The sequence below is a fragment of the Periplaneta americana genome, chromosome 12, assembly GCF_040183065.1.
Source record: "Periplaneta americana isolate PAMFEO1 chromosome 12, P.americana_PAMFEO1_priV1, whole genome shotgun sequence".
Classification (NCBI taxonomy): domain Eukaryota; kingdom Metazoa; phylum Arthropoda; class Insecta; order Blattodea; family Blattidae; genus Periplaneta; species Periplaneta americana.
In genome coordinates, this window is record NC_091128.1 from 149,179,456 (window position 1) to 149,204,487 (window position 25,032).

Genomic DNA, 25,032 nt, shown 5'->3' on the forward strand with positions numbered 1-25,032 from the left:
TCTTTTCGTTGTAAGCAGTGGCGGTGCGTCAATAAGAGCACAAGAACACGTGAACATCTTGTTTCCATTAATGCACGACTAGTTTTATTATTTAATACCATATTGACGTAGTGGGGATTATAATATCATAATCGATTACTTTCAACTTCCCGCATCTTGCGTAAACTTCTTATGTAAACTTGGCAACATCTGTTCACGTGCAAACCGTGCTCTTTTCAAGAAGGTTACAGGAATTTCACGCATGCGCGGGAGAAAATTGTCTTTCGCTGGCCGCTTATGACTTGTCAAGAGCATAAAGCATTAAGTGAACAGTGAATCTATCCTACAGATGTCAGGTGCATCGATGCCTATCGTTCACGTGCTATATCTCGAGGACGAAATTTAATAGTCTGTATTTTAGCCTATAGGTGTCCGCATCTCACTGTCGGAACGTTTACTTTGTGTGGATGTGTGTACAGTGCTACTACGAGAGTGTAGTTTGTGAATTACTATACTTCAGTGTCAGCATAATAGCATAATTTGGTTTTCAAACACGTGCTGGTTCAATGTGATGGTGCTATGAATTTAAATATCTGTATGGTGGTGTATATTATTTAAGAATAATATTTATAGGCATGTATTTATAGCAATCAATCTATGCGAATGGGATTACAGTACTGGTATAGCTACAGTGTATCAGTGTGTTGTGAATGAAAATATATTACTGAGCACACGCTTTTGTAAATAACGGGACTGTGGTACGTATTAATTTTTAACAAACGTAAGCAATGAAAGCCGTTCAAGTAATTATGAACAGTTAAGAACTGGTAAATTGGCTTACCAGGAAAAATTGGAAATAAAAAGACTGGGTTTCATTATTATTATTATTGTTATTATTATTATTATTATTATTATTATTATTATTATTATTATTATTATCATCATCATCATCATCATTACATGTTGTTTTTAATTTATATACGGTTTTTTCGGTAGTGAAATATTGAGATCATGACATTTCATATTAGGCTAAACGTACGATTTCAAACTCTCTTCGATTTTGGAACACAAAATTGTGAACACACAATATTTTATCACGAGCCGCCACTGGTTGTAAGAATAATCCTACAGTAAACAATGGCACGTGACTAAAGTGAGGCTTGATTGGCCACAATTTGCCACCAGCGATTCTCAGTAAGTGATCCCGCTCACTCCTGTACATTCTGTTTCATGTTAAACATTTCCCGTTTCTCGTCAGAGTAGATCTAACCTCACTACTATGTATTCGTTTGCTTAGGAAAATGTTACTTTATAATTTATTAATTGGAACTTACTACATACTGTACATTCAACATTATTTATTTCTTTGCGGTTTTGAGAGAGTTTCCACTCTTAAGGCCCATTCACAATGAAAATTAAACATAACCGTAACATAAACACAGAAGTTTGCGACCAGGTTATCAAATGGGATCATTCACAATGATTCACATAAACATTGACATAAACATTGCCGTAAGACGTTAACATGAAAGTTTGCAAACTCCAAATTTTCATGTTTATGCTTACGTGATTTGCAAACAGTACACAATCGCGTAGCGCTGATGTATATGACAGAATATGAGGAAATGGCGTCGTTGTTATGTTTCCATGGCTACCAAGTATCATTGCTGTTATGTTTATGTTCCCATCGTGAATGTTCTTAATTTTACCGTAACGTTTATATTTTTAAGTTAACGCTTATATTTAATTTTCATTGTGAATGAGCCTTTACGTTTAGTAACCACAGACGTTGAGTATGCAGAAGCCATACTATCACGTGCTTACAGAACAAGCTCAAGTGGCGCCAGGATATTACAAGGACAGACTACCTTAGCATTGCTCTTAGTATTCATCCGCTTACAACATAAATAACAAAATATAAAAGTAGCTTTTCTTTTACATAGCGTTTTACATATGAGTGAAGGTTTATGTTTCGTCGTATTTAAGAGCTAGAATTCAATTTTTATTTTCAAATAATACAAGATTATGATTTCCAAATACGGGACTATATTTTCCTGCGTTATGTGAGTGTTTCGACTGGGAGCCAATCACGGGTATGACAGCCACGTGTTTATGTTTACATTAGGATTTTTCTTACAGCGAAAAGGGTATATTATATTAAAGAAAATACGGGAATTTTACTTGAAGCAAGTAAAGAAATAGCTTTCGAAGTAAATCCCGAAAAAACCAAAGTATATGGCTATGTCTCATGACCAGAACATATTACGAAATGGAAAGTAAAACTTGGAAATTTATCATTTGAAAGGTGGAAAAACTTAAATACTTTGGAGCAACAATAAAAAATATAAATTACACTCCACAGGAAATTAAACGCAGAATAAATATAGGAAATGTCTGCTATTATTTGCTTGAGAAACGTATGCCATGCTGTCTGCTACCCAAAAAAAATTAAATATAGAATTTATAAAACACTTATATTACCTACGGGTTGTTCTGTACTGTTGTGAAACTTGGATTCTCACTTTGAGAGAGGAACAGAAGTTGAGGATGTTCGAAAATAAGGTGCTTAGGAAAATATTTGAGGCTAAGAGGGATGAAGTTACAGAAGAATGGATGAAGTTATACAACGCAGAACTGCAAGCATTGTATTCTTCATCTAACATAATTAGGAACATTAAATCCAGACTTTTGAGATGGGCAGGGCATGTAGCACGTAAGGGTGAATTAACTTATTCTGCAGATAATGTCGCTTACCGCTTTCGGAAGCCAACATATGACATCGCTTTTCCTGACTAAAATTAAAATGTGTCGTAATCCCGCAGCGAGTCTTCGGATCCACTTCGCTTAAATACGATGTATCTATCAATAATTCCATTTGCGTTATATAAATTCTCAATTGAAAAAGCATTGCGAATAATAATCGATTACAAACAATATGAAAGTACTGTTAAATGATAATCGATTACAAACAATATGAAATCAGGACTAAATATAATCGATTACCAACAATATAAAAGCACTGTTCAATAATAATCGATTGCAAACTATACAACACATTTACTAGGAAGGATGTTCCGAACTAAAGAATTCAGTTCTACGCAGGTAAGTTGTACTCACCATACCGCTAATAGTATGCCAATTATAAGAACAGAGATGCGTTCATTCTACTGCGTGTTCAGTTCAAAGTGTGCCATGGCTCGCTGTATGTCATGTGGCTAGTCGATGAGCCTAGAGAATTTAATCTTCCCACACTTCCGCAGAGGCGTATTACCTATGTGCCAGAGAAGTTGCCTGGCAAGTACGGCGTGCATTCCGAAGAGTACTTATCGATACGTACGGTACGCCTGTAGTGGCAAGAATGTGAACTGTTTGGAAACACGTACTGAGGTGAGTTTTTTTCTTACTGTCGGGATATGGGGAGAGGGTTAAGACGATTACTTACGTACACTATTTGCTGATATTAACTTCGACTTTCAACATGGACACGGAGCATTTGATCTGTACTGTGGAATGTTGCCGTAGCCTACGTAACCGATGATAACAAATACCCTGCGTACGACTTGCCCGCGCAAAACACAATTCGAAAGAGGTTATGGTAGCACACAGACTTTACAGGCCGTCATCTGTTGCTACGACGTTCAAGTTATACCGTACACGTTCTCAAGTTCAGATTGAACGCCTTGATTAATAGGCAACTTCTCTGACATAAAAGCTGAAACTCGCTTCAAATCTCTGACTCACCACAATGACGTCATGACACACTTTGAAATGAACACCCAGTATTATGTATTGTTCTGACGTTTGAACGCTCTTCTAATTGGATCCTTTTCTATCTCTTATAACACTCGGGATGTTTCAATAGGCCTACTTCGTCTTGTTCTTGATGAACATGGAAATAAACGATGAGAAGGTATCTTAAAGATTATGTTTTACTTAATTTATGGAAACGTTGGCCTGATTCTTATTCAGACTTCAGTACTAAAATCTTTTCATTAGCACATGAAAGGTCTTTTAATTCTTATTCTTCTCAAAGACAAATTGAAATAATCACGTTACTCTACCGACTTTCATAAGGATCCGGAAGGATGAATAAAAATTAAACAAGCTTCCCCTGCTGTAGCATTCTTAAATATTATCTTCACTAATTAGAGACCGACTTTAAAAGCAGTAGCAAACAGTGACTTGTCAGAGCTACTTTGAATTTTAAATTACTTCGAAGTAAAATATCTCTGGTTGTAGAAGTAAAATTATAAGTTATAACCATTGTTACGTTCATGCCAAACAAACAAACAAACAAACAAACAAACAAATAAATAACTAAATAACTAACTTAATAACTAACTAAATAAATAGATAAATAGATAAGTAGATAAATAGATAAACAAATAAATAAAAAAAAAATAAATAAATAAATAAATAAATAAATAAATAAATAAATAATAAATAAATAAATAAATAAATAAATAAATAAATAAATAAATAAATAAGTAAATAAATAAATAAGTAAATAAGTAAATAAATAAATAAGTAAATAATCAAATAAATAAATAAATAAATAAATAATTAAATAAACAAATAAATAAATAATTAATTAAATAAACAAATAAATAAATAAGTAAATAAATAAATAAATAAATAAATAAATAAATAAATAATTAAATAATTAAATAATTAAATAAATAAATAATTAAATAAATAAATGAACAAATAAATAAATAATTAAATAATTAAATAAATAAATAATTAAATAAATAAATAAATAAATAAATAAATGAGTAAATGAGTGAATGAGTGAATGAGTGAATGAATGAATGAATGGATGAATAAATAAATAAATAAATAAATAAATAAGTAAATAAATAAATAGATAATTAAATAAATAGATAAATAAATAAATAACTTAATAATGTGAAGAAATAAAAATATAAAAATAAAAGAAATAAAAAATAAAAAATAAAAATAAAAATAAAATTAAAACAAATAAAAAATAAATAAACAAATAAATATATAAAATAAATAAATGGAAAAATTAAATAAATAAAAAATAAAATTAATAAAAAAATAAATGGAAATAAATAAATAAATAAGTACAAAAATAAATTAATAAACAAATGAAAAAATAAAATGTTAATAAATTAATTAAATTAATTAATTAAATAAATAAAATAAATTAAGTAGATTAAATAAATAAATGAACAAATAGTTAAATCAATATAAAATAAATAAATAAGTAAATAAGTAGGTAAGTAAATAAATAAGTAAATAATTAAACATTACCGGTTGTTCTGCGTGGTTGTGAAACTTGGACTCTCACTTTGAGAGAGGAACAGAGGTTAAGGATGTTTCAGAATAAGGTGCTTAGAAAAATATTTGGCACTAGGAGTGAGTGATGATGTTACAGGAGAATAGAGAAAGTTACACAATGCAGTGTATTTTTTACCTGACATAATTAGAAGCATTAAATCCAGACGTTTGAGATGGACAGGGCATGTAGCAGGTATGGAATAATCCAGAAATGCATTCAGAGAGAGGGGAAAAAGGGCTTGGGTGAGGCCGAGATGTAGATGGAAGGCTAATATGAAATGGATTTGAGGGGAATGGGATATGATGCTAGGGACTGGATTAATCTTGCTCAGGATAGGGACCGATGGGGGGCTTTTGTAAGGGTGGGTATGAACCTGCGGGTTCTCTAAAAGCCATTTGTAAGTAAATGCTAATAATATTTACACAAAGCATAAAATAGATTCACCACACATGATAAAAAAACTGCTTTTTGAATCTGATTACAAATTGGTGCCCTTATAAATCAGCCGTTTGCTATGTTTCTAACCCGCAAACCTCAAGTAAGAATATTAGTTATGATGTCATGACATTACTTCTCACAATTGCAAATTTTATGGAATTATAATCAAAAGAGAGAAAATAAACATGGAGATGACAAACGCAGCGGCCGATTTGTTCTTCATTAATCCCGCAAGAGTTTCCGGAGATGGATCCCGGTTCTATTGATGAGAAGCCGTTAGCTGACTTTGCTGTGGTTGAACCTCTGATGGTAAGAGCGGTCGAAGTGAGTGGCCACACATTTCTATTCAGGCTATGTATTATGTATTTCCTCCTTCAACGCTGCATCGAGATATGGAGCGCTGTTCTAGTTCTAGTTCTGTCGTTTCCTACAACTGTTGGCCTCTGCATAATTCGAAGTGACCGACTGACACAAGCCTCTCATTTATCATGTATTCATGTCAGTCCGCCTGCACTCCTCCACAGAGTGTTACTACCGCCCTGATTGCTTCCGGCCCACATCAAAGGCAGTACGATCATCCTCTTGTACAGGCCACATGCTTACACTCAAATCCAATATGCCAATTCATAGTCGAAGATGACAGGTTATTCCTTTGGTACAGCTTTAAGGGGAGAGGATGGTATTTTTTGGTGAAAAATGAGTAAATTTAAAAAAAAAAATATTTTCAAAATACTCTGTGGTATGTGTGGAATGCATAGCATAACATTTTGTGGGTATTTGTGCCCTTATCGGATGTTGAGTCGCCATTTTTAAACTTCCTGCGTTATGGACTTTTAAATCACTCGCCCACTTTTATTGTTGTTTCCGGTAAATTAAATTTTCAAAACAAAATTTTTGTCTTTAAAATACTCTTTGATATGTGTGGAATGCATTGCATAACATTTTGTGGGTATTTGTGCCCTTATCGGATGTTGAGATGTCATTTTTAAACTTCCTGCGTTGTGGATTTTTAAATCACTCGCCCACTTTTATTGTTGTTTCCGGTAAATTAAGTTTCAAAAAAATTTTTTTTTTTCAAAATACCATTTCATATGTGTGGAATGTATAGCATAACATTTTGTGGGTATTTGTGCCCTTATCGGATGTTGAGACGTAATTTTTAAACTTCCTGCGTTATGGACTTTGAAATCACTCGCCCACTTTTATTGTTGTTTCCTGTAAATTAAATTTTCAAAAAAAAAAAAATTGTTTCCTTTAAAATACCCTGTGATATGTGTGGAATGCATTGCATAACATTTTGTGGGTATTTGAGCCCTTATCGGATGTTGAGTCGCCATTTTTAAACTTCCTGCGTTATGGACTTTTAAATCACACGCCCGCTTTTATCGGTTTCCAGTAACTTCATCTTTTTTGCTACATTGCCAGACAAAAATGGATATAATTTCTAAACTATTAAAGATACATGCATGAAATTTAGAACACACATTTTTTAGATTATTAGGAAACTTTTCCCTGTAACAGAATTTTGTTAACTGATTTCATTTTAAAAATACGTCCGTTTGTTTGCAAGAAAGGAAATCAGAAAACTGTTATTAAATTTTGTTTATTTTACAAACGTAGGGACTAATATCAAAATTCTGTTACAGACAGTTTGTAGAACATGCTTTTGCAAATACATTGCAAAAAACAGTTTGAATCTATCTTTAAAACCGGTTTAGATATATCGGTTTTAGTACAATCCTGCATTGGGTATATTTATTTTTTTCAAATTTCGGCCCCCGAATAACTTTTTTTTTATATTTTTATTTGGTTGAGTTGCCACAGCTATGAGCTCTCTACACACAAAAAATTAATAATTTACACCAAATAGGAAAAAAGTAAAAAAAAAATACCATCCTCTCCCCTTAAGGGGAAGGACCTACAGGAAACCTCTTTCCTCATGTTACTCGTATTTTAAGTACAGCCTCTATTTCTCTAACATACTTTCATATCAATGTACGAGCGAGGATCGAAAATTAATGCACAGTAACTTTTTGTGGTAACGTATTTAAGAGGTAAGCGAAACGAAATAATGCAGAAAAAAGCTACAGCTTTTTCCTATTTTTCAACAAAGGAACCAAGTCTCTTGACACATTTCCTCCATCGTGACACCAGATTCAGTACATCTCGTTCGTAAAACTCCGTTTTCTGGGCGTATAACCACCTGCGCACAGCTAATTTCACCTTCTTCATCCGAACCAAAGCGTTGGCCTTCTAGAAATTTTTTCATTGATCTGAAAAAGTGAAACTCAGACGGTGCGAAGTCTGGACTGTAGGGTGAGTGACTGCCGCCTCAATGCCTCTAACATTGGATGGAGTTGCAGCGGTCACTGGTCGATCGGAACGTGCTTCGTCGGTAAGATTTACTCGGCCCTCTTCGAAGAACCTGCACCATCTGGAGATGTTGCTACGGCCCAGACAATCAACAACATACATCTTCAACATTTCCCTGTGGATTTCACTCGGACGTTTTTGTTTTGCTCAGAAAAAAAAACGGATTACACCACGCTGCTCTTCACAAGTAGACGATGCTAGCATACAAATCAAGATTTCAGGTATAACTCCCTGTAAAGTTGATTTGAATAATTTCGAGGGAAAAATTGTTCCGGAGCCGGGTATCGAACCCGGGACCTTTGGTTTAACGTACCAACGCTCTACCACTGAGCTACCCGGGAACTCTAACCGACACCGATCCAATTTTTCCCTCTATATCCACAGACCTCAAAGTGGGCTTACAACCGTCAAGCAACCAACTTCGAGTGCACACTGACTCCGTGTGACTTAAATTGTGGTTTTCTGTTAACGAACAGTGACGTGTATTATGCAAATCAAGATTTCAGGTATAACTCCCTGTAAAGTTGATTTGAATAATTTCGAGGTGCACTCGAAGTTGGTTGCTTGACGGTTGTCAGCCCACTTTGAGGTCTGTGGATATAGAGGGAAAAATTGGATCGGCGTCGGTTAGAGTTCCCGGGTAGCTCAGTGGTAGAGCGTTGGTACGTTAAACCAAAGGTCCCGGGTTCGATACCCGGCTCCGGAACAATTTTTCCCTCGAAATTATTCGATGCTAGCATACTTTCCATCTTTAAGGCTCCCCGACACCGACGCGAAATATTCGCAGCTGTGGCGAATGTTTCGCTTCGCAAAGTTGCCACTGCCTCAGTGTACATTGCGGTATATGAGTGTGCCCACACCGACGCGAAAGTATCGTCGGACGTCTGCGAATCTGCAGCGTTGAAAGTTAGATTCGCCGCTTGCGCGGTTTTTTTCGCTGCCGCCGCGAATTTTATGTTAGCGTTCTGTCAGATTATCATAACTACAGTATATGTAATTTAGATAGCATGTAGAAGGTACTCCAATGTGAAGGAGGGATCAACACCCTTTTTGCCGAAAACGTCTGTCACACTCCAGTGTGAAGCGCGCTGCGTTGATTCAGGATGCGGGACGAGAGTGAGAGCAGGACTCCCTGCAATGGAATCGAATTACAAGACAACGGGTATCTCAAATCCGCGCCGATATTGCATTCGCAGGGGTGCAACTAACTTAGTTCAACAATGCTGCTCAGACGGAGACCACAACAGGAAATAAATGTGATGTAATATAATATTGGAAGAAGCAAAGAACGAAACAAAAAAGGCAGGAAGAGCTAGATCATAGGCCTATAAGCAGAGAATGAATGTAAAGTGATATACAAAATTGTTTTTTCTACGATAATCAGTAAAGTTGCATTTTACCGACTTATCAGTGCGTAAAGCGAGCCTTTACAACACCAGTGCGTAAAAAAATTAAGTAATCACTTTAGGCAATGCTACTCATTTTACGCACTGCCAAAGAAAATGAAGAGTCCACTGCAAGAATGATGGATGTTATTTGGAATACATTTTGCAGGAGAAGCGATTGAAAGTTTGAAATGCTTAGCGCTCAAAGCTTAACTGTGATGTTCCGATCATTACTAGACAATGACTATCAGTGTTAATGCCATATAACTCTCTATGTACATTCTATATGTCTTAAGCTATGCATTGACAGTCTTGGTTCATTTTCGACAAAAAAGTGACATCCATCATTCTTGCAGTGGACTCTTAAAATGTAATATTTAATGCACAAATTTTACTGAGTAAGAAATTAATGCATTACCCAGATATTTCTTGGCGTAAATATTACACGTAACACAAATAAGTAACAAATGTAACATTAATACAGTATTTACATTTTAGTCCGTATTATATTGACGTTGCATAGCCTATGTTGCTTGCATTTTTCAAGGATCTGAAGTAACTTCACTTTTCATCAGTCTAATAGGCTAAGATTCCATAGTTAACTTATTTATTTCTTAACTTTTCTAACAGCTTTGTTGATTATGGGAGGTTTAGACGGCCATGAAATCGTGATATTAGGCCATAACCTCTCCTACTTGAGTTATATAAATATTAATTTTTGGTCCTACAGAATTATCTGTTATGGTTACCATTGTTATTAATGCAGAAAAATCCGCTCCGACGCCGGGAATCGCAACAGGGACCCCAGTTATACGCGCTGGGTGCTCTAACCACTGAGCTACGGTGACGCTCAATCCTGTATGTAGAACATGTCGATAAATAACCAACTAGAAACGTTATGGAGGAAAAATGTATCCCTTCAGTTCTTTCTGTACAGGAAGAATGGTAACCTCTGCACCAAAATGAAACTGGTAATAGATTATGAGGAGAGATTTGAAAAATATAAATACATTTTTTCTCCAACATTAACCGTTTTAGAGAAATCGTTGCTTCTATGAAGCATATGGTAACATCAATTGCGATAACTCTATAGATTACATCAAGCGCGCCCTGCACTCCTTACCTTCCTCTCCCTCTCTGTTACTCAGTTGGTGACGCGCGACAGTGCGCTGCGTTGCAAGATTTATTTCAACAATTTTAACAATTATTGAATTTAAATTCATGGCTAAACGGTTTGATATGCAAAGAAAGATTGAAGACATTAACTGTTCAAATTATTTTTACCTATCTGCTTGTATAACAATCAGCGATTTCTCTCGGGCCATTAACAGAATACTGCGTGTTCAGTTCAAAGTGTGTCATGGCTCGCTGTATGTCGTCATGTGCCTAGCCGATGAGCCTAAATAATTCAATCTTCCTACACTTCCGTAGAGGCGTATTACCTATGTGCCAGAGAAGTTGCCTGGCAAGTACGGCGTTCATTCAGAAGAGTACTTACCGATACGTACGGTAACGCCAGTAGTGGCAGGAATGTGAACTGTTTGGAAACACGTACTGAGGTGAGTTTTTTCCTTACTGTCGGGATATGGGGAGAAGGTTAAGACGATTACTTACGTACAGTATTTGTTGACATTAACTTCGACGGTCAACATGGACACGGAGCATATGATTTGTGTTGTGGAATGTTGCCGTACGCAACCGATGATAACAAATACCCTGGGTACGACTTGCCCGCGCAAAACACAGTTCGAAAGAGGTTATGGTAGCACACAGACCGTACAGACCGCCATCTGTTTGCTACGACGTTCAAGTTATACCGTACACTTTCTCAAGTTCAGATTGAACGCCTTGATTAATAGGCAACTTCTCTGACATAAAAGCTGAAACTCGCTTCAAATCGCTGACTCACCAACAGTGACATCATGACACATTTTGAAATGAACACTCAGTAGAGCGCTGCAAACATTGGGCAAAGACTATTTTTGTTTCCTGTTTAACGGTGCTTCATCGAAGGAAAAGTGTAACAAAATTTTGTTAGATTTAACATGTAGAATCGGTCCACACCTGTGGAGTTACGGTCAGCGCGTCTGGCCGCGAAACCAGGTGGCCCGGGTTCGAATCCCGGTCGGGGCAAGTTACCTGGTTGAGGTTTTTTCCCGGGTTTTCCCTCAACCCAATACGAGCAAATGCTGGGTAACTTCCGGTGCTGGACCTCGGACTCATTTCACCGGCATTATCACCTTCATTTCATTCAGACGCTAAATAACCTAGATGTTGATAAAGCGTCGTAAAAGAACCCAATAAAAAAGAACATGTAGAATCACCTCTTAAATTTTGGTACATCGGTCTCCTTGTCGACCTAGTTGGCAAGTTGGTATAGCGCTAGCCTTCTATGCCCAAGGTTGCGGGTTCGATCCCGGGCGAGGTCGATGGCATTTAAGTGTGCTTAAATGCGACAGGCTCATGTCAGTAGATTTACTGTCATGTAAAAGAACTCCTGCGGGACAAAATTCCGGCACATTCGGCGACGCTGATGTAACCTCTGCAGGTTGGAGCGTCTTTAAATAAACCATAACATTAACATAGGTCTCCTTCCACTCTGTACAGCTATCCGCAGAGGTGCACATACAGCGCTGATATAAAAGAATCGAAACAGTTTTAAACTGAAAATATTTTGAAAGTGTTCCCTTTTTATTCGTAACATTGTGTCAATAAGCGCACATACATTTCGATGTGGATATCATTTATTGCTTAAATGTTGACTTCTATCCACGTATCCACGGAATGAATGAGCCCATGTTCAAATTCAAGGGAATGCGGGATACTTTTATCTTATGACCTACGAATGCAGCGTCTCCTAGGCTTCTAAAAATCCATATCGTGATCCTCCCGAGGGCAGAAGGAAGTTGATCACATCATCTCCTTCGGTGCCGACGTGAAAAAAGCATCGAACTCTACCTTATTACCTCTTGTGAGTCAGATGTGTCTACATCTAACCCTCTGCACTGTCCCATTAAACAAAATATAAAGGGAGATATTTTAATGTTTGTAAAATGAACTAGGTATGATTCGAGATTTTCACGGAAATACGAGTTAAGGCTGGTTCACAATAAACCGGAAACGAGAATCGGAACGAAAACGAAAACGGTAAAATTGTTAAAATGTGTACATTTAAATGTGAGCATTCACAATTAACGAAAATCTTGCCGGAGCCCGAGATCGGGAACGGAGAGTTGGCCAAGTTTCAACTTTGGCGTTCACGTTTCCGATCACAGCCCACTAGATTCATTCTATTGCCATCTAAAAGCTACTTTGTCGTCATATATTTTGTAGCAAGAAGACCGTGACATAACCTATGCATTATTTTGTTCTGTGCTGTGCATCATGGAGCAAGTTTTATTTGATGAGATTCTAATATTGAGTGTTGAGGAAAATCCTCACGTTTACGATAAGCGGCGCGCCTCGTGTAAAGATGAGAAAATGAAGGAGAATACGTGGCTTTCAAAAGCTGCATCTTTGGACACCAATCGTAAGTGAATCATATTTTATTACTGTATTGGTTGTATTACACACTACATATTCAGGCTTCAATTCAATAACTACTGTTGTGTTCACTTTTGTTCTAATACAAATGTTTCTTCTCTAATTATTTTACGTTATGGTAGACTTAAAATAGGTTGTGATAATGAAGATGCATGGGCATATTTATAGTATCGTACCTAATGAAATGTTTCAGTTGAAATTTCGAAAGTTGGTTAACCTGTGTTTATGTTGGCTGCCTTGTACTCATGAGAGAACGCCATTGGTCAATTATACACAAATAACATCAGAATGCGTAATATCGACTTTACATATCGTTATTGACATGCACATCGATATGCATAGTCGTCTACGTACTCGGTTTATTGTGAATCAAAAATTTTCATATTCACGTCCTCTGCTTCTCGTTTTCATTCTGGTTCTCGTTCCCGGTTTATTGTGAACCAGCCTTTATTAGCATTCGTAATGCGGACTGTCTCCAGCCCGAGTGCAGCCACATCTTCTGAACTGGGTTTTATCTGTATTCAGTATCTACAAGTCAGTTCAGCTGGGAATGGCTTCTTTATCAAAAAAGAAATCATACAATATTTTTCAAAATTTTCTCTCTTGATACATAAAATTGTAAGTGTACCGCCGTGTAGTCTGGTCTGTTGCCAAACCCAAAATCCAGGTTGCCAGGCGACGACAGAAAACAAAAATTGCGAAAACAAACGAATGAGGTGTATAAACAATTGAATACTCTTTCATATTTAAGTATAGGAATATAGGGGTGCCCCAGCGAATAGGGATTATAAAGAATGGACACTTCACGTCGGTGCCTTTGATGTAGCCGGACTGATTTCAATGACCTTCAAGCCAGCTAGAGCGTGAGATTCTGCTTTCTCCCTAGAGTTGGTGCTGACATCACACCAGCTAGCAGTCGACACAGCGGAAATATAACACATAATTAATACATCTAGGTACATTATGTACTGAAATAAAATAAATTGGATCCATAAAATAATAAATCCGTCATTAACTGTAATGTCTAGACTCTAGAGTTCCTTTATAATGAGAGTTGAGACGTTGACCCCAACAACAATTAAAATATGTAATGATTTGATAGCAGTGAAAATGCAAAAACAAAACTCTTATGAGAAGTAAAACCATATTAAACGAATTTGATACATAATTTTATAATGTATTATATTATTTTATAATATAATTTATTATATCTGAAATATAAAAAATTATTATTACTACTAATTTGTCATTGAGAAATAAGGAAAAGCTGTTAACTCGAATTTATTTGAAGCAAAGCGTTACTGGATTATGCAATAAGGTAGACGATGTTTGGATCCTGTGTCTCAACTCTATACTCAATTATTATCTTAGCGTATGCTCGATTACACTAACGTCTAGCTCTTGAAAGTGGAACTAAACGCTGGCGCACAGAGAAACAAAACACAGGAAAATTCGCTCAGTGTTCATCTTTTATAATCCCTATTCGCTGGGTGCCCCTTGAAATTTCAAAGTGGGGGTGGCTGGGAGTGGTTGTGAAATCTAAAATGCAATTATTAAGCCTAGTTTCAGACTTCCCTCTCAATATATAAATTGAGGTGTTTTTTGTTTAAATTGAATTCAATTTAAATAATTAGTTATTTGGACAGAGATATTTTGAAATGAAAGCCCTGTATAAAAATCCTATCTGAACAATGTAACTACAATGTATTGTAAGTGTAAGGAGAGTATGGTTACAATCACGCGAGGAAAAGGAAAACTTTGTTTCACGTCTGGTTGTTCTTTCCTGGGCTCATAAAGAACTGCTATATTCTCACAGAACTACTCAAGGTAATGCGAAAATAGCTCGTGGTCCCGAATAGAATCGCACTTCGGTGGAACTGGATTGCCACTCAGCAGCAAGAATAGCTGATATGCAGATTCTATAGCAGACCACAACGTAAAGCGCGGATCGAAGGTACAGTGTAGCGAATGAGAACTTTTCTCATTTGAAATAAAAGAAAAGAAAATGTCGATCCGAAACGAGTCTATGGCTAGTTGAGGAAAGTAACTACAGTACTGTTCTAGCATTTACTTTCACGTTTAAATGTGTGTGTTTTACACGTATTAATGTAAAAACGCAAGAATCGTCATTGAGCCTTTCATGAAATCAATTTCATAATGCAATTCGCAATAAAGTTATGAATTTCAGATCACTGCATTCCAAGTGCATTTTTGTCTGGGGAGGAGCTGCAATAAGTGAAATTAAACACATCCAGTCATTTCAAAATAAAGTCCTACGAATTTCACTCAATTCTACTTGGTCTGTTCGTAACAGCCAACTACACAGAGAAACTGGTATTGACACAATCATACAGTTTATTCATTCACAGGCTAAGAAGTTCTATAACAACCTAGAAAATGTTCCAGGCGCTATCCACTACTCTCTCGGAAGGAAGTCCACATTTCCCACCGGAATCAAGAGCCGACTTCCAATGGACCTCATATTATAATCAAAATTTATCATCACACCAACCTATGTAAATAATTATTTATTAACAATTATTTTTATTAATTGAGGAGTCCACACCTGTGGAGTAACGGTCAGCGCGTCTGGCCGCGAAACCAGGTGGCCCGGGTTCGAATCCTGGTCGGGGCAAGTTACCTGGTTAAGGTTTTTCCGGGGTTTTCCCTCAACCTAATACGAGCAAATGCTGGGTAACTTTCGGTGCTGGACCCCAGACTCATTTCACCGGCATTATCACCATTTCATTCAGACGCTACATGACCTAGATGTTAGTACAGCGTCGTAAAATAACCCAATAAAATAAAAAAAAATTTATTGAGGAGCCCAATCTAGGCTGTCCTCAGTTCAGTGTCATGTGTTGTATTCATATTTTATTTAGAAATGATCTGTATAGCGCTAAATGCGCAGATCGATCAATAAATTCTTAAAAAAAAAGTGCATTTAATTATAGTTTCAAAACTGAAGAAAATATTAATTTTAATTTGTTATAGGCTATTATTTTACTATGTGATATGAAGGGTCCACTGCAAGAATGATGGATTTCACTTTCTTGTCGAAAATGAACCAAGACTGTCAATGCGTAGCTTAAGACATATAGAATGTACATAGAGAATAAAGGCTGGTTCACAATAAACCGGGAACGAGAACCAGAATGAAAACGAGAAGCAGAGGACGTGAATATGAAAATGTTTGATTCACAATAAACAGAGAACGTAGACGACTATGCATATCGATATGCATGTCAATAACGATATGTAAAGTCGATATTACGCATTCTGATGTTATTTGTGTATAATTGACCAATGGCGTTCTCTCATGAGTACAAGGCAGCCAACATAAACACAGGTTAACCACTTCGAAATTTCAACTGAAACATTTCATTAGGTACGGTACTATTAATATCCCCATGCATCTTTATTATCACAACCTACTTAAGTCTACCATAACGTAAAATAATTAGAGAAGAAACATTTGTAGGCTAATAGAACAAAAATGAACACAATAGTAGGCCCTAGTTATTGAATTGAAGTATGAACATGTAGTGTGTAATACAACCAATACAATAATAAAATATGATTTACTTACGATCGGTGTTCAAAGATGCAGCTATTGAAAGCCACGTATTCTCCTTCATTTTCTCATCTTTATACGAGGCGCGCCGCTTATCGTAAACGTGAGGATTTTCCTCAACACTCAATATTAGAATCTCATCAAATAAAACTTGCTCCATGATGCACAGCACAGAACAAAATAATGCATAGGTTATGTCACGGTCTTCTTGCTACAAAATATACGACGACAAAATAGCTTTTAGATGGCAATAGAATGAATCTAGTGGGCTGTGATAGGAAACGTGAACGCCAAAGTTGAAACTTGGCCAACTCTCCGTTCCCGATCCCGGGCTCCGGCAAGCTTTTCGTTAATTGTGAATGCTCACATTTAAATGTACACATTTTAACAATTTTACCGTTTTCGTTTTCGTTCCGATTCTCGTTTCCGGTTTATTGTGAACCAGCCTTTATATGGCATTAACACTGATAGTCATTGTCCAGTAATGATCGGAAAATCACAGGTAAGCTTTGAGCGCTAAGCATTTCAAACTTTCAATTGCTTCTCCTGCAAAATGTATTCCAAATGACATCCATCATTCTTGCAGTGGACTCTTCATATGCAAATCGAAATCACTGTCTTAAGTGTCAAGAAAAACAATGGAAGAAGAGGCTAAAGAAACAATAGCTTCAGGCTTGACATTGGTATAGGTCGATGACTCTGATATGCATAAGCTTACCATTCCTCTCGAAGTTTGAACAATCAAACTAAATAAGAAACAAATATATATTGTTCTACTTTAATTTTTGTGCGAGATCGTGCGTATTTGCTTGGTTTCCGCACAAAACCAATCCGCGGAAAGTGTAAAATTCCACATTCAGTATTCCCAACCTAACACACATAACAATTTCCCTCTTCTTACCGCTTAAGTGACATATTGATTTTACTGCTTTAGGCTTTTAACATATTATTTTCAGAGACGTTCGATATAGTAATAATTATAAATTGGAAACTTACCTCTGCAATTTCACTTAAATTGCACTGTTAATTATTGTTTTTAAATATTTCCAAAAATTAAGTAAACTCTACAACTCCACTAAAGTTACTGCATTCGTGATGCAAGTAATATTAAGGAAGCCGTGAAAAAATCAACAAATCAACTTGCCGATGTTATTACTGCAATATGTTATATAAATAATATTGTTAAAATATTAAAATGAAAAATAAATCATTACATAACCTTACCGTTTGTTTTAAGTTCGCATTTATAGACTGGGGGAAAAAAGACAGACATATATCAAGGCCTGCTGGAGTATAGTAAACACAGAAAACATTTTAAAGCAACAATGTTGAAGACAGATATATATATATATTTTTTTGCAAATTTGCCGTCATTGAACAGAAACCAAGATGGAGATTTCATTGCAACTAATTAGAAATTGCTCTCTCAGGTATGTAATAAACGATCTTCGCACAAATTAATGTACAATACACGAGAGGTATGTTTTCTTTCAATTCTCGGAAATTAAAAAAAGCTCAACTACGTTTCCTCGAGCATGAAAACTTCAACATACCGCTCTTGTAACGCATATTACTATTACACAATTCCCTGGAACTTCTGTTGAGAATATTTACTGAAATTTCTACATTCCACTCATGCACTAAAATGTTACTTTAACAATATCATTATACGATTACGATATGAGCATTCGAACCAAATTAAATCCAGAAAAGCGTGGAGGATCACATATTATGGTGAAGCAGTTCCTTGAAGACATTTGGACAACAGTCTTCGGTAAGATCGATATAACTTACTTCAGGATTGACAAGTGGAAGAAAAAGTAAAGTGAGTGAGTGACATTACCGATGCATTAACCATGAACGTGGACAGCCCTGGGAAGGTATGGCTGTGATTCTGTACGGCTTTCTTTCATAGTAAAGTGAGAACAGTGCACGAAAACAAACACACCGAGCCTGGACCGAACTGCAGATATTGAAGTGCAGGAATTCGATAAACCCTTCTCTCTTTTCAGGCTTCTACACCACCTTAGCACGATGGAAGGGAAAGAAGACGGCTGGCAGTTCACCGACCTAGTTTCTCATCACAAAAACGTGTCTGCATGTAAGCTTACTGTCCACACTTCAGAACAATTGTCCTCGCGTATTTAGGCCTATATTAGAGTAAAGAACATATTCGAACTATTCTTGTTTAACCTTAGAACAAGACGTACATAAATAATGACTAGCATCACGATTGGAGTATCTTTACCACCAAGGAAGGTCCTCTTGCACAATTTGAGAACAGATTTCCAGTGCAGACATAATTCGACAAGCAACTTAAGATAGCCTACGCAGAAAGAATGACACGGTGCGCTGAAATGCATTTATGCGAAATAATGTACTCTCTCTCTCTCTCTCCCCCTCCCTCGCCTTCTCTACTCATCTCCCTCCCCTCCCTTCCCCTCCTTTTCCCCTTACTTCCCTTCTTTCTTCCTCCCCTCGCCTCCCTCCCTTCCTCTCTTTCTTTATTCCTTACCTTTCTTCTTTCCTTACCTCACCTTTCCTCACCGGCATTATCACCTTCATCTCATTCAGACGCTAAATAACCTAAGCTATTGATAAAGCGTCGTAAAATAACCTACTAAAATAAAATAAATAAAAAAAGATCAAAGAAATATTATTTACAATGATATCCGAAACATAAATTGCCTTAATAAATGATCTAGTAGGGCTAATGCATAGATCTAACCTAATAGCCTATTAACTTTACATTTCAGCTGGAGTAACTTATTCTCTGTACAACGTACACCCTTGACTGATGATTTCTCTTAAGCTCACTCAAATCATAGCGCTCGCAAAGTGCACTCTGATAGATAACAATTCATAAACTTGTCAGTGTCCTTGACATTCCCGGTTTAAAGCTTTCGTCGTATGGAGTTTTAAGATCCACGAGCTGCAAACGAAAATTGAAGAATTTGAATGAAGTTGGAGTCTTTTGAATTCGTTAATCTTCTATGACAATAGCATTGAGGGGCGCAGATTCAGGCAGATAGTAAATCTCTATCATATAATTACATTTTATGACCCTGGATTTGATTACAGCAGTACGTTGTGATAGAAATGCACTTGCAGTTGAGTTCTGTGTGGTAGAGGCGTATTAGAATACGAGACCATGCAATTAGCGGGAATAGTGCAACGAAAGTTTTATGGTCTTCGAAGTCCTATTCCCCAGAGTGCCAGAACACCAAGTTGTCTGCTAACTCAAAACATTTGCATTCGTTAGAGGGCAGGCAATATCGTATCCAGATGGAAACCAGTAACACTTAAATCCCGGTCTTCTAGTGGCAGACGTCTTAAAACAGATGACTGTCGTACTCCGAAACGACTTGAATAAAAGATTGGATAGTGCTTCCTCTCTGCAATAGCCTTCTCGGTGGCCGTTCCCATGTTCCGGGCGGTGCAATCGGTTATTTATTACGGGCTTTTTTTAACACTAGAATTAGTCTGTTCTTTTATTAAACGCTTTAAAGTAGGAGGAATTTTGGCAATGCGCCCTGCATAACGTAAAGTCCTTTATTGGTAGGCCTGCTGCTCGGTGTATGCTCTTCGATTCCTAAGCTCCCATTGTGAATTCCTTACTTAACATCCCATTTAATATACAGAGATTCTTCAGGGACAATAACAAATGCTATGGGAAATGACTGGGAAACCGAATTACATGGAGAGAACATGTTTCTATAGACGTTTCATCATATACTGCGAGAACCGGGGACAGGCGATTGCGGCCCGCGGTCAGTTTTATACGTCAGTTGCGTCCCTATATTTTTGGGTCGTACATCAGTTGCGTCCCTATATTTTTTGGGTCATACATCAGTTGCGTCCCTATATTTTTTGGGTCATACATCAGTTGCGTCCCTATATTTTTTGGGTCATACTTCAGTTGCGTCCCTTCCCATTTTACAAACTTAGGACTGGCTGTAACATCACCAATTTAAACGTTACAGGTAGGTTAAAAATGTCGTTTGTGACATCTTCACCATACAATGTTGGTAGTATCATTTTTCACCATAAAATGTATTAAAATTCACAAGTTGCATTTTCACCATAAAATTACAAACGTACCAACGTATTGGTTGCAACCTAAATGAGAGATTCCGGATGAAATCCAATCTTGTTATATGACCTTGCTGCAAATCAATCATGTTTTTACGAATAAAAGCTTCTTTCTCCCCCCTTGCCTGTTTAAATGGCAGAGCTCTGTCAGTACGCAGTTTTAAGTACGTGTCGCTTTGTATTTCTTTCAAAACTTCTATAAAATGGTAAATGTTTGGGTGAGCAATATAAAACAGACTATTACGTTTCGAATGAAATGACTCTCAGCCAGTGGCGGCCGGTGAGGCATTCTGGTGGTGGTGCCAAAAATGAAAAAAGGTTGTACGCAAATTACCCTAGTGAAATTGATAATCGCAGCTAACGTTTGCATTATGTTAAATAAAATACATTAATTAAACCAGCTATTTTACCAGGTGTACAGTTAATAATGCATCTAGTAACAGTTACAATAACATTTCCGAAACAAATAACGAAATTTACAGATATAGATAATGCAAAACTTTCACAGTATTGTTAGTCAAATACAAATAAGTTTTATAACTAGTAAAATTACTGGCAAAAATACACGAGATAAACAGTAATATAGATAATAAACAAACACGTTTGCACTTTATTTAACAGGCCGATAAATCCAAGGCAGCGGCCTAAATAACACATGTTCATGTCCTGCACAGAACTCATATATCGTTAACAGAAGCATCAATACTATAGCAACAGTGTAGCGATATTTAGTTGCCGCAAAATAAAACAAATATTACACAACATTAACAAACAGTTTTATATAATATGAAAAAAATATTTTATCTTTATAAAAAGAACCATGACTATCTCTGCATTCAATATAGTTAAATGGATAATAATTTACACATTCAAATCCAAGTTATGTACATTAGTTTTGAATTGGCAACATTACATTAACATTTGGCGAGGAACTTTAACTTGTGTTTTCGTGCAAGTCTGCGGTTGATGGTTCCCTTCCTAACGTTTTCAACAACCCTGCCATCTAGTGAAATTTCTGCATTACTGTGCTCTAGCGGGCGGAATGTTAACTATTGAGTCAAATTGAATTCGGCTCAGTGTCTGCCATAAGAAACGCGTATAAACTAGAATCAGTAGCCTTTTGTACAGTGTTATATGGACGCAGGCAGTGCCACACCGAAGTGGCTCCAACGTTCGGAAAAACGCTGCAAGAGTGCGTCCCGATCTGTGCGCGCGCTCGTTCAAATGAAATACGAATCAAATGTGTATAAATAAACTATTACAACTGCTTTTTTGGATATAATTTTTTGTTTATTTCATTGATGGTGCCATGGCACACTGGCACTACCCCAAGAGCCGCCCCTGCTCGCAGCCATTAGTCGTTCTCATTGTTGTTGCTACAAATTCTGCCCATACTGTTGATTAACACTTTGTCTGGTTTGTTGTGGTTGTGTTCTTGATTGCTTTCAATGATTTCATTTTTAACACTTAATTTTATGAAACATTTACAAGATTTCATGCAGCATGCTCAACGCGAAATATTGTTCCGTAGATCCTAATGATGTCTAAATTTGAATCCATTGATCACAAATAAAGGCTTCCCCTTCTAGCTTATCATTGACTCCATGGCTTTTGCATAACTGATAACTCTTACATGTTTCCTTCTTGCGTTAAAACTGTAAAACTTCCTTAAATTAAAACGTTAAAAGTGTTAAAAATTGTTGAGAAAGATATTATACCTTAATGTCATTAAGGTAAATTACTTTTTCTTAACAATTTGTAACACTTTTAACGTTTTAATTTAAGGACGCTTTACAATTAACTTACAGCTTCAACTGTAACGTGCGCCAAATCTCTGCATTTTTTTGGTTCCCAATTTTCGTTATATTAGGCTACAATGCCTAAGGTATATCAGATGTGTATCCGTTAATTTAAACCGATCATCGCTCTTTTTTGAAGAATATTTGCTCACATACTTACGTAAAACCAAACACAGGACTTTTACATGTTTTGTGATGGTTTTGAATAGAGAAGTATTAATTTTTCCATTGATCTTGAAACTGGTATTTTCCAAAAGACATTGCGTTGAATTCCACCGCTATACAGTGAATACAAACCCACTTTACCTTATAATGTGAGTGACCCGTGGTATTGAGCGTATTCCGAATCTCACCGGTGAGCAATCCGATGGCATCACGGTGTTCCAAATTCCACCGATGACGTCATTGATGCTCCACCGGTGTCGCACCGGTGCCATCAGCTTGCAGAGGTGGTGGCAGTCTCCATCAGCCGCCATCATTGAATCTGATTGGTTCTTGTATTGGGCGGGAATTAGCAGACGAATGACATCGTGCACTGTTGTGTCATGGCGGTGTGTTCTGCTTTAGTTCTGCTGTATTGTTTGTAATGAGCACAACGTAAAATAATATGTTAATGGCTTATGAGCGAACATGTCAACGGACCAGTTATTACTGCCGGTTCAAGAAATAAATTGTTTATGCTCTCTTTTCTTTGAACGAGATGGCAGTACGGAAATTTCGCAAAATTTTGCTAGTGTAGCACAGACAACAACTTATACAGTCGCCATGACATCCATCAATCCTTCCAGCAGTTTTGTTCCTAATTCGCTGCAGTGTGACGTCATTGTTGTCCACCGTTCCGGTGAGATTCGGAATATTCTGATTGAGGGAAGGGATAAATGACGTAATCCGGCTTGTGACGAATGCCACAACTAGGGTTCAGTTTTGCAACCCTGTGTTAGAGACTTCGTGGACGTAGTATAACTCTGTTTCCTGAGGAATTTACTCATAAGTTACTGCTTCCTAGATCAACAGGGAAATGTCCATTCGTCCGCCCGTAAACATCATACCATTTAACTAATTTTTTTAGAAAACACCATAAAGGAAGACAGGCATTGCTTCTTACCTGACGTCGTGGGGCATGGGCAGGGTGGCACCTCGGTCCAGAAGGATCTTGATGATCTCGTAGTTGTCTCGATGTGCTGCCAGGATGAGCGGAGTGATGTCCGGTGTGAACGTGGCGGTATCTGGCGGCAGAGCTTCCCAACTCTACAAAAAAATAAAAGTACATATAATCACTGGTCGATACAATCACATTTTATAATGTTCCGGATAGTACAAGTGAACTATTTTTTAAAGGGAAATAAAATATTTTACATTGAATCAAAAGTGTATGTAAGCAACGTATACAGAGACATCATTTTATTTTTACTTCAATTTTTATTGTACCTGAGTTTTTTAATGTACTTCACTCCCACCCCCTCTACTAGTACACTTACAACCGTTCTCCACACAGAACCAAGACCGTGTATGCAGTACTGAGTTAGTGAGTATAATACGTTCCAGAAATATGTTCGCGTTTTCCAGCGACGAAAGAGCTTTTAATATTGAATATTATTTTCGCACAGGTACTGTCGTCCGTTTGCTTACGTCGCGTCCCGGTTTCCCCCACCTGCTTCTGTTCGCCCCTCTGTAAAGTCTAGTACCTGGGCTGTCTTAGCTCTTTTCTAAAAACATTAATTTCTGTTAGGAATTGGACGTCTACGTAATATTATATAACTGTTTAAAATAACTTAAATAAAAAGGCCTAGTTAAGTAATTAACTGTCACGTGATTTACCCCCCCTTTCTACGACCCTGCGACAAAACCACTTGGACGGACAGTAGATAGAATGTCTGAGTAATTTTATCTTTTCGGATCGGGCAGAAGTGAAGATTAAATTTACAGTACGTAAGGTACTCTTTTATAAAGTAGGCATAGAATTATTTCAACATGAGTTACTCGTACGAAGGACGAAACTGGTAGTTGGAATTAGGTACAATAGTCTATAGTGCGATAATATGCATAAAAGAACTGGAGCCTGTATCGAAATGAATGGCCACCATTTTCAAAAATGTGTTTAAATATCCGTATTATGATTATTTTTTAATTTAACTTCATTCTCTATATTGTACGCCAATGTGCTGTAACAGTACAATATACCCAGCATAATTAATACGTCCGAATGGATAGTTCAATTCATGAGTGAAAACACTAAGTGTTAATACAGTAGTGTATTTTGATTAAATAAAAACCTAATGAAAATTATCAAACTCAAAATAGCGATATTTCCTAGTTTACGTAAATGGATGAAATACTTTTCTTCCCTCCTGTACCTAGTGAAGTGATTTGTATTTTACAGCAGTATCATCGAACTCTAGTCTTGGAAGGGGGAGCAAGCGGTGTTTCCGGTTCTAGACTTTTAATCCAAAGATATAGCCAGATTAATATTAAAATTTTAGTAAAAATAAAATGATGTTCCTGTAGATTTACTAAATTCTAGCATTTGCTTTACTTGCAGAACAA

General features: G+C 36.7%; 1 protein-coding gene across 8 annotated transcripts in view; it reads right to left on the minus strand.

Moving 5' to 3' along the window:
• Positions 1 to 25,032, minus strand: part of Trpgamma (Transient receptor potential cation channel gamma) — a 663,689-nt gene that overhangs the window by 115,272 nt on the left and 523,385 nt on the right. For all 8 annotated transcript variants that reach the window (XM_069842256.1, XM_069842254.1, XM_069842252.1 and 5 more), the window contains one exon: positions 23,594 to 23,736. In XM_069842256.1, coding sequence (XP_069698357.1) covers positions 23,594 to 23,736 — 143 coding nt within the window. The remainder of the gene's footprint in view (positions 1 to 23,593; positions 23,737 to 25,032) is intronic.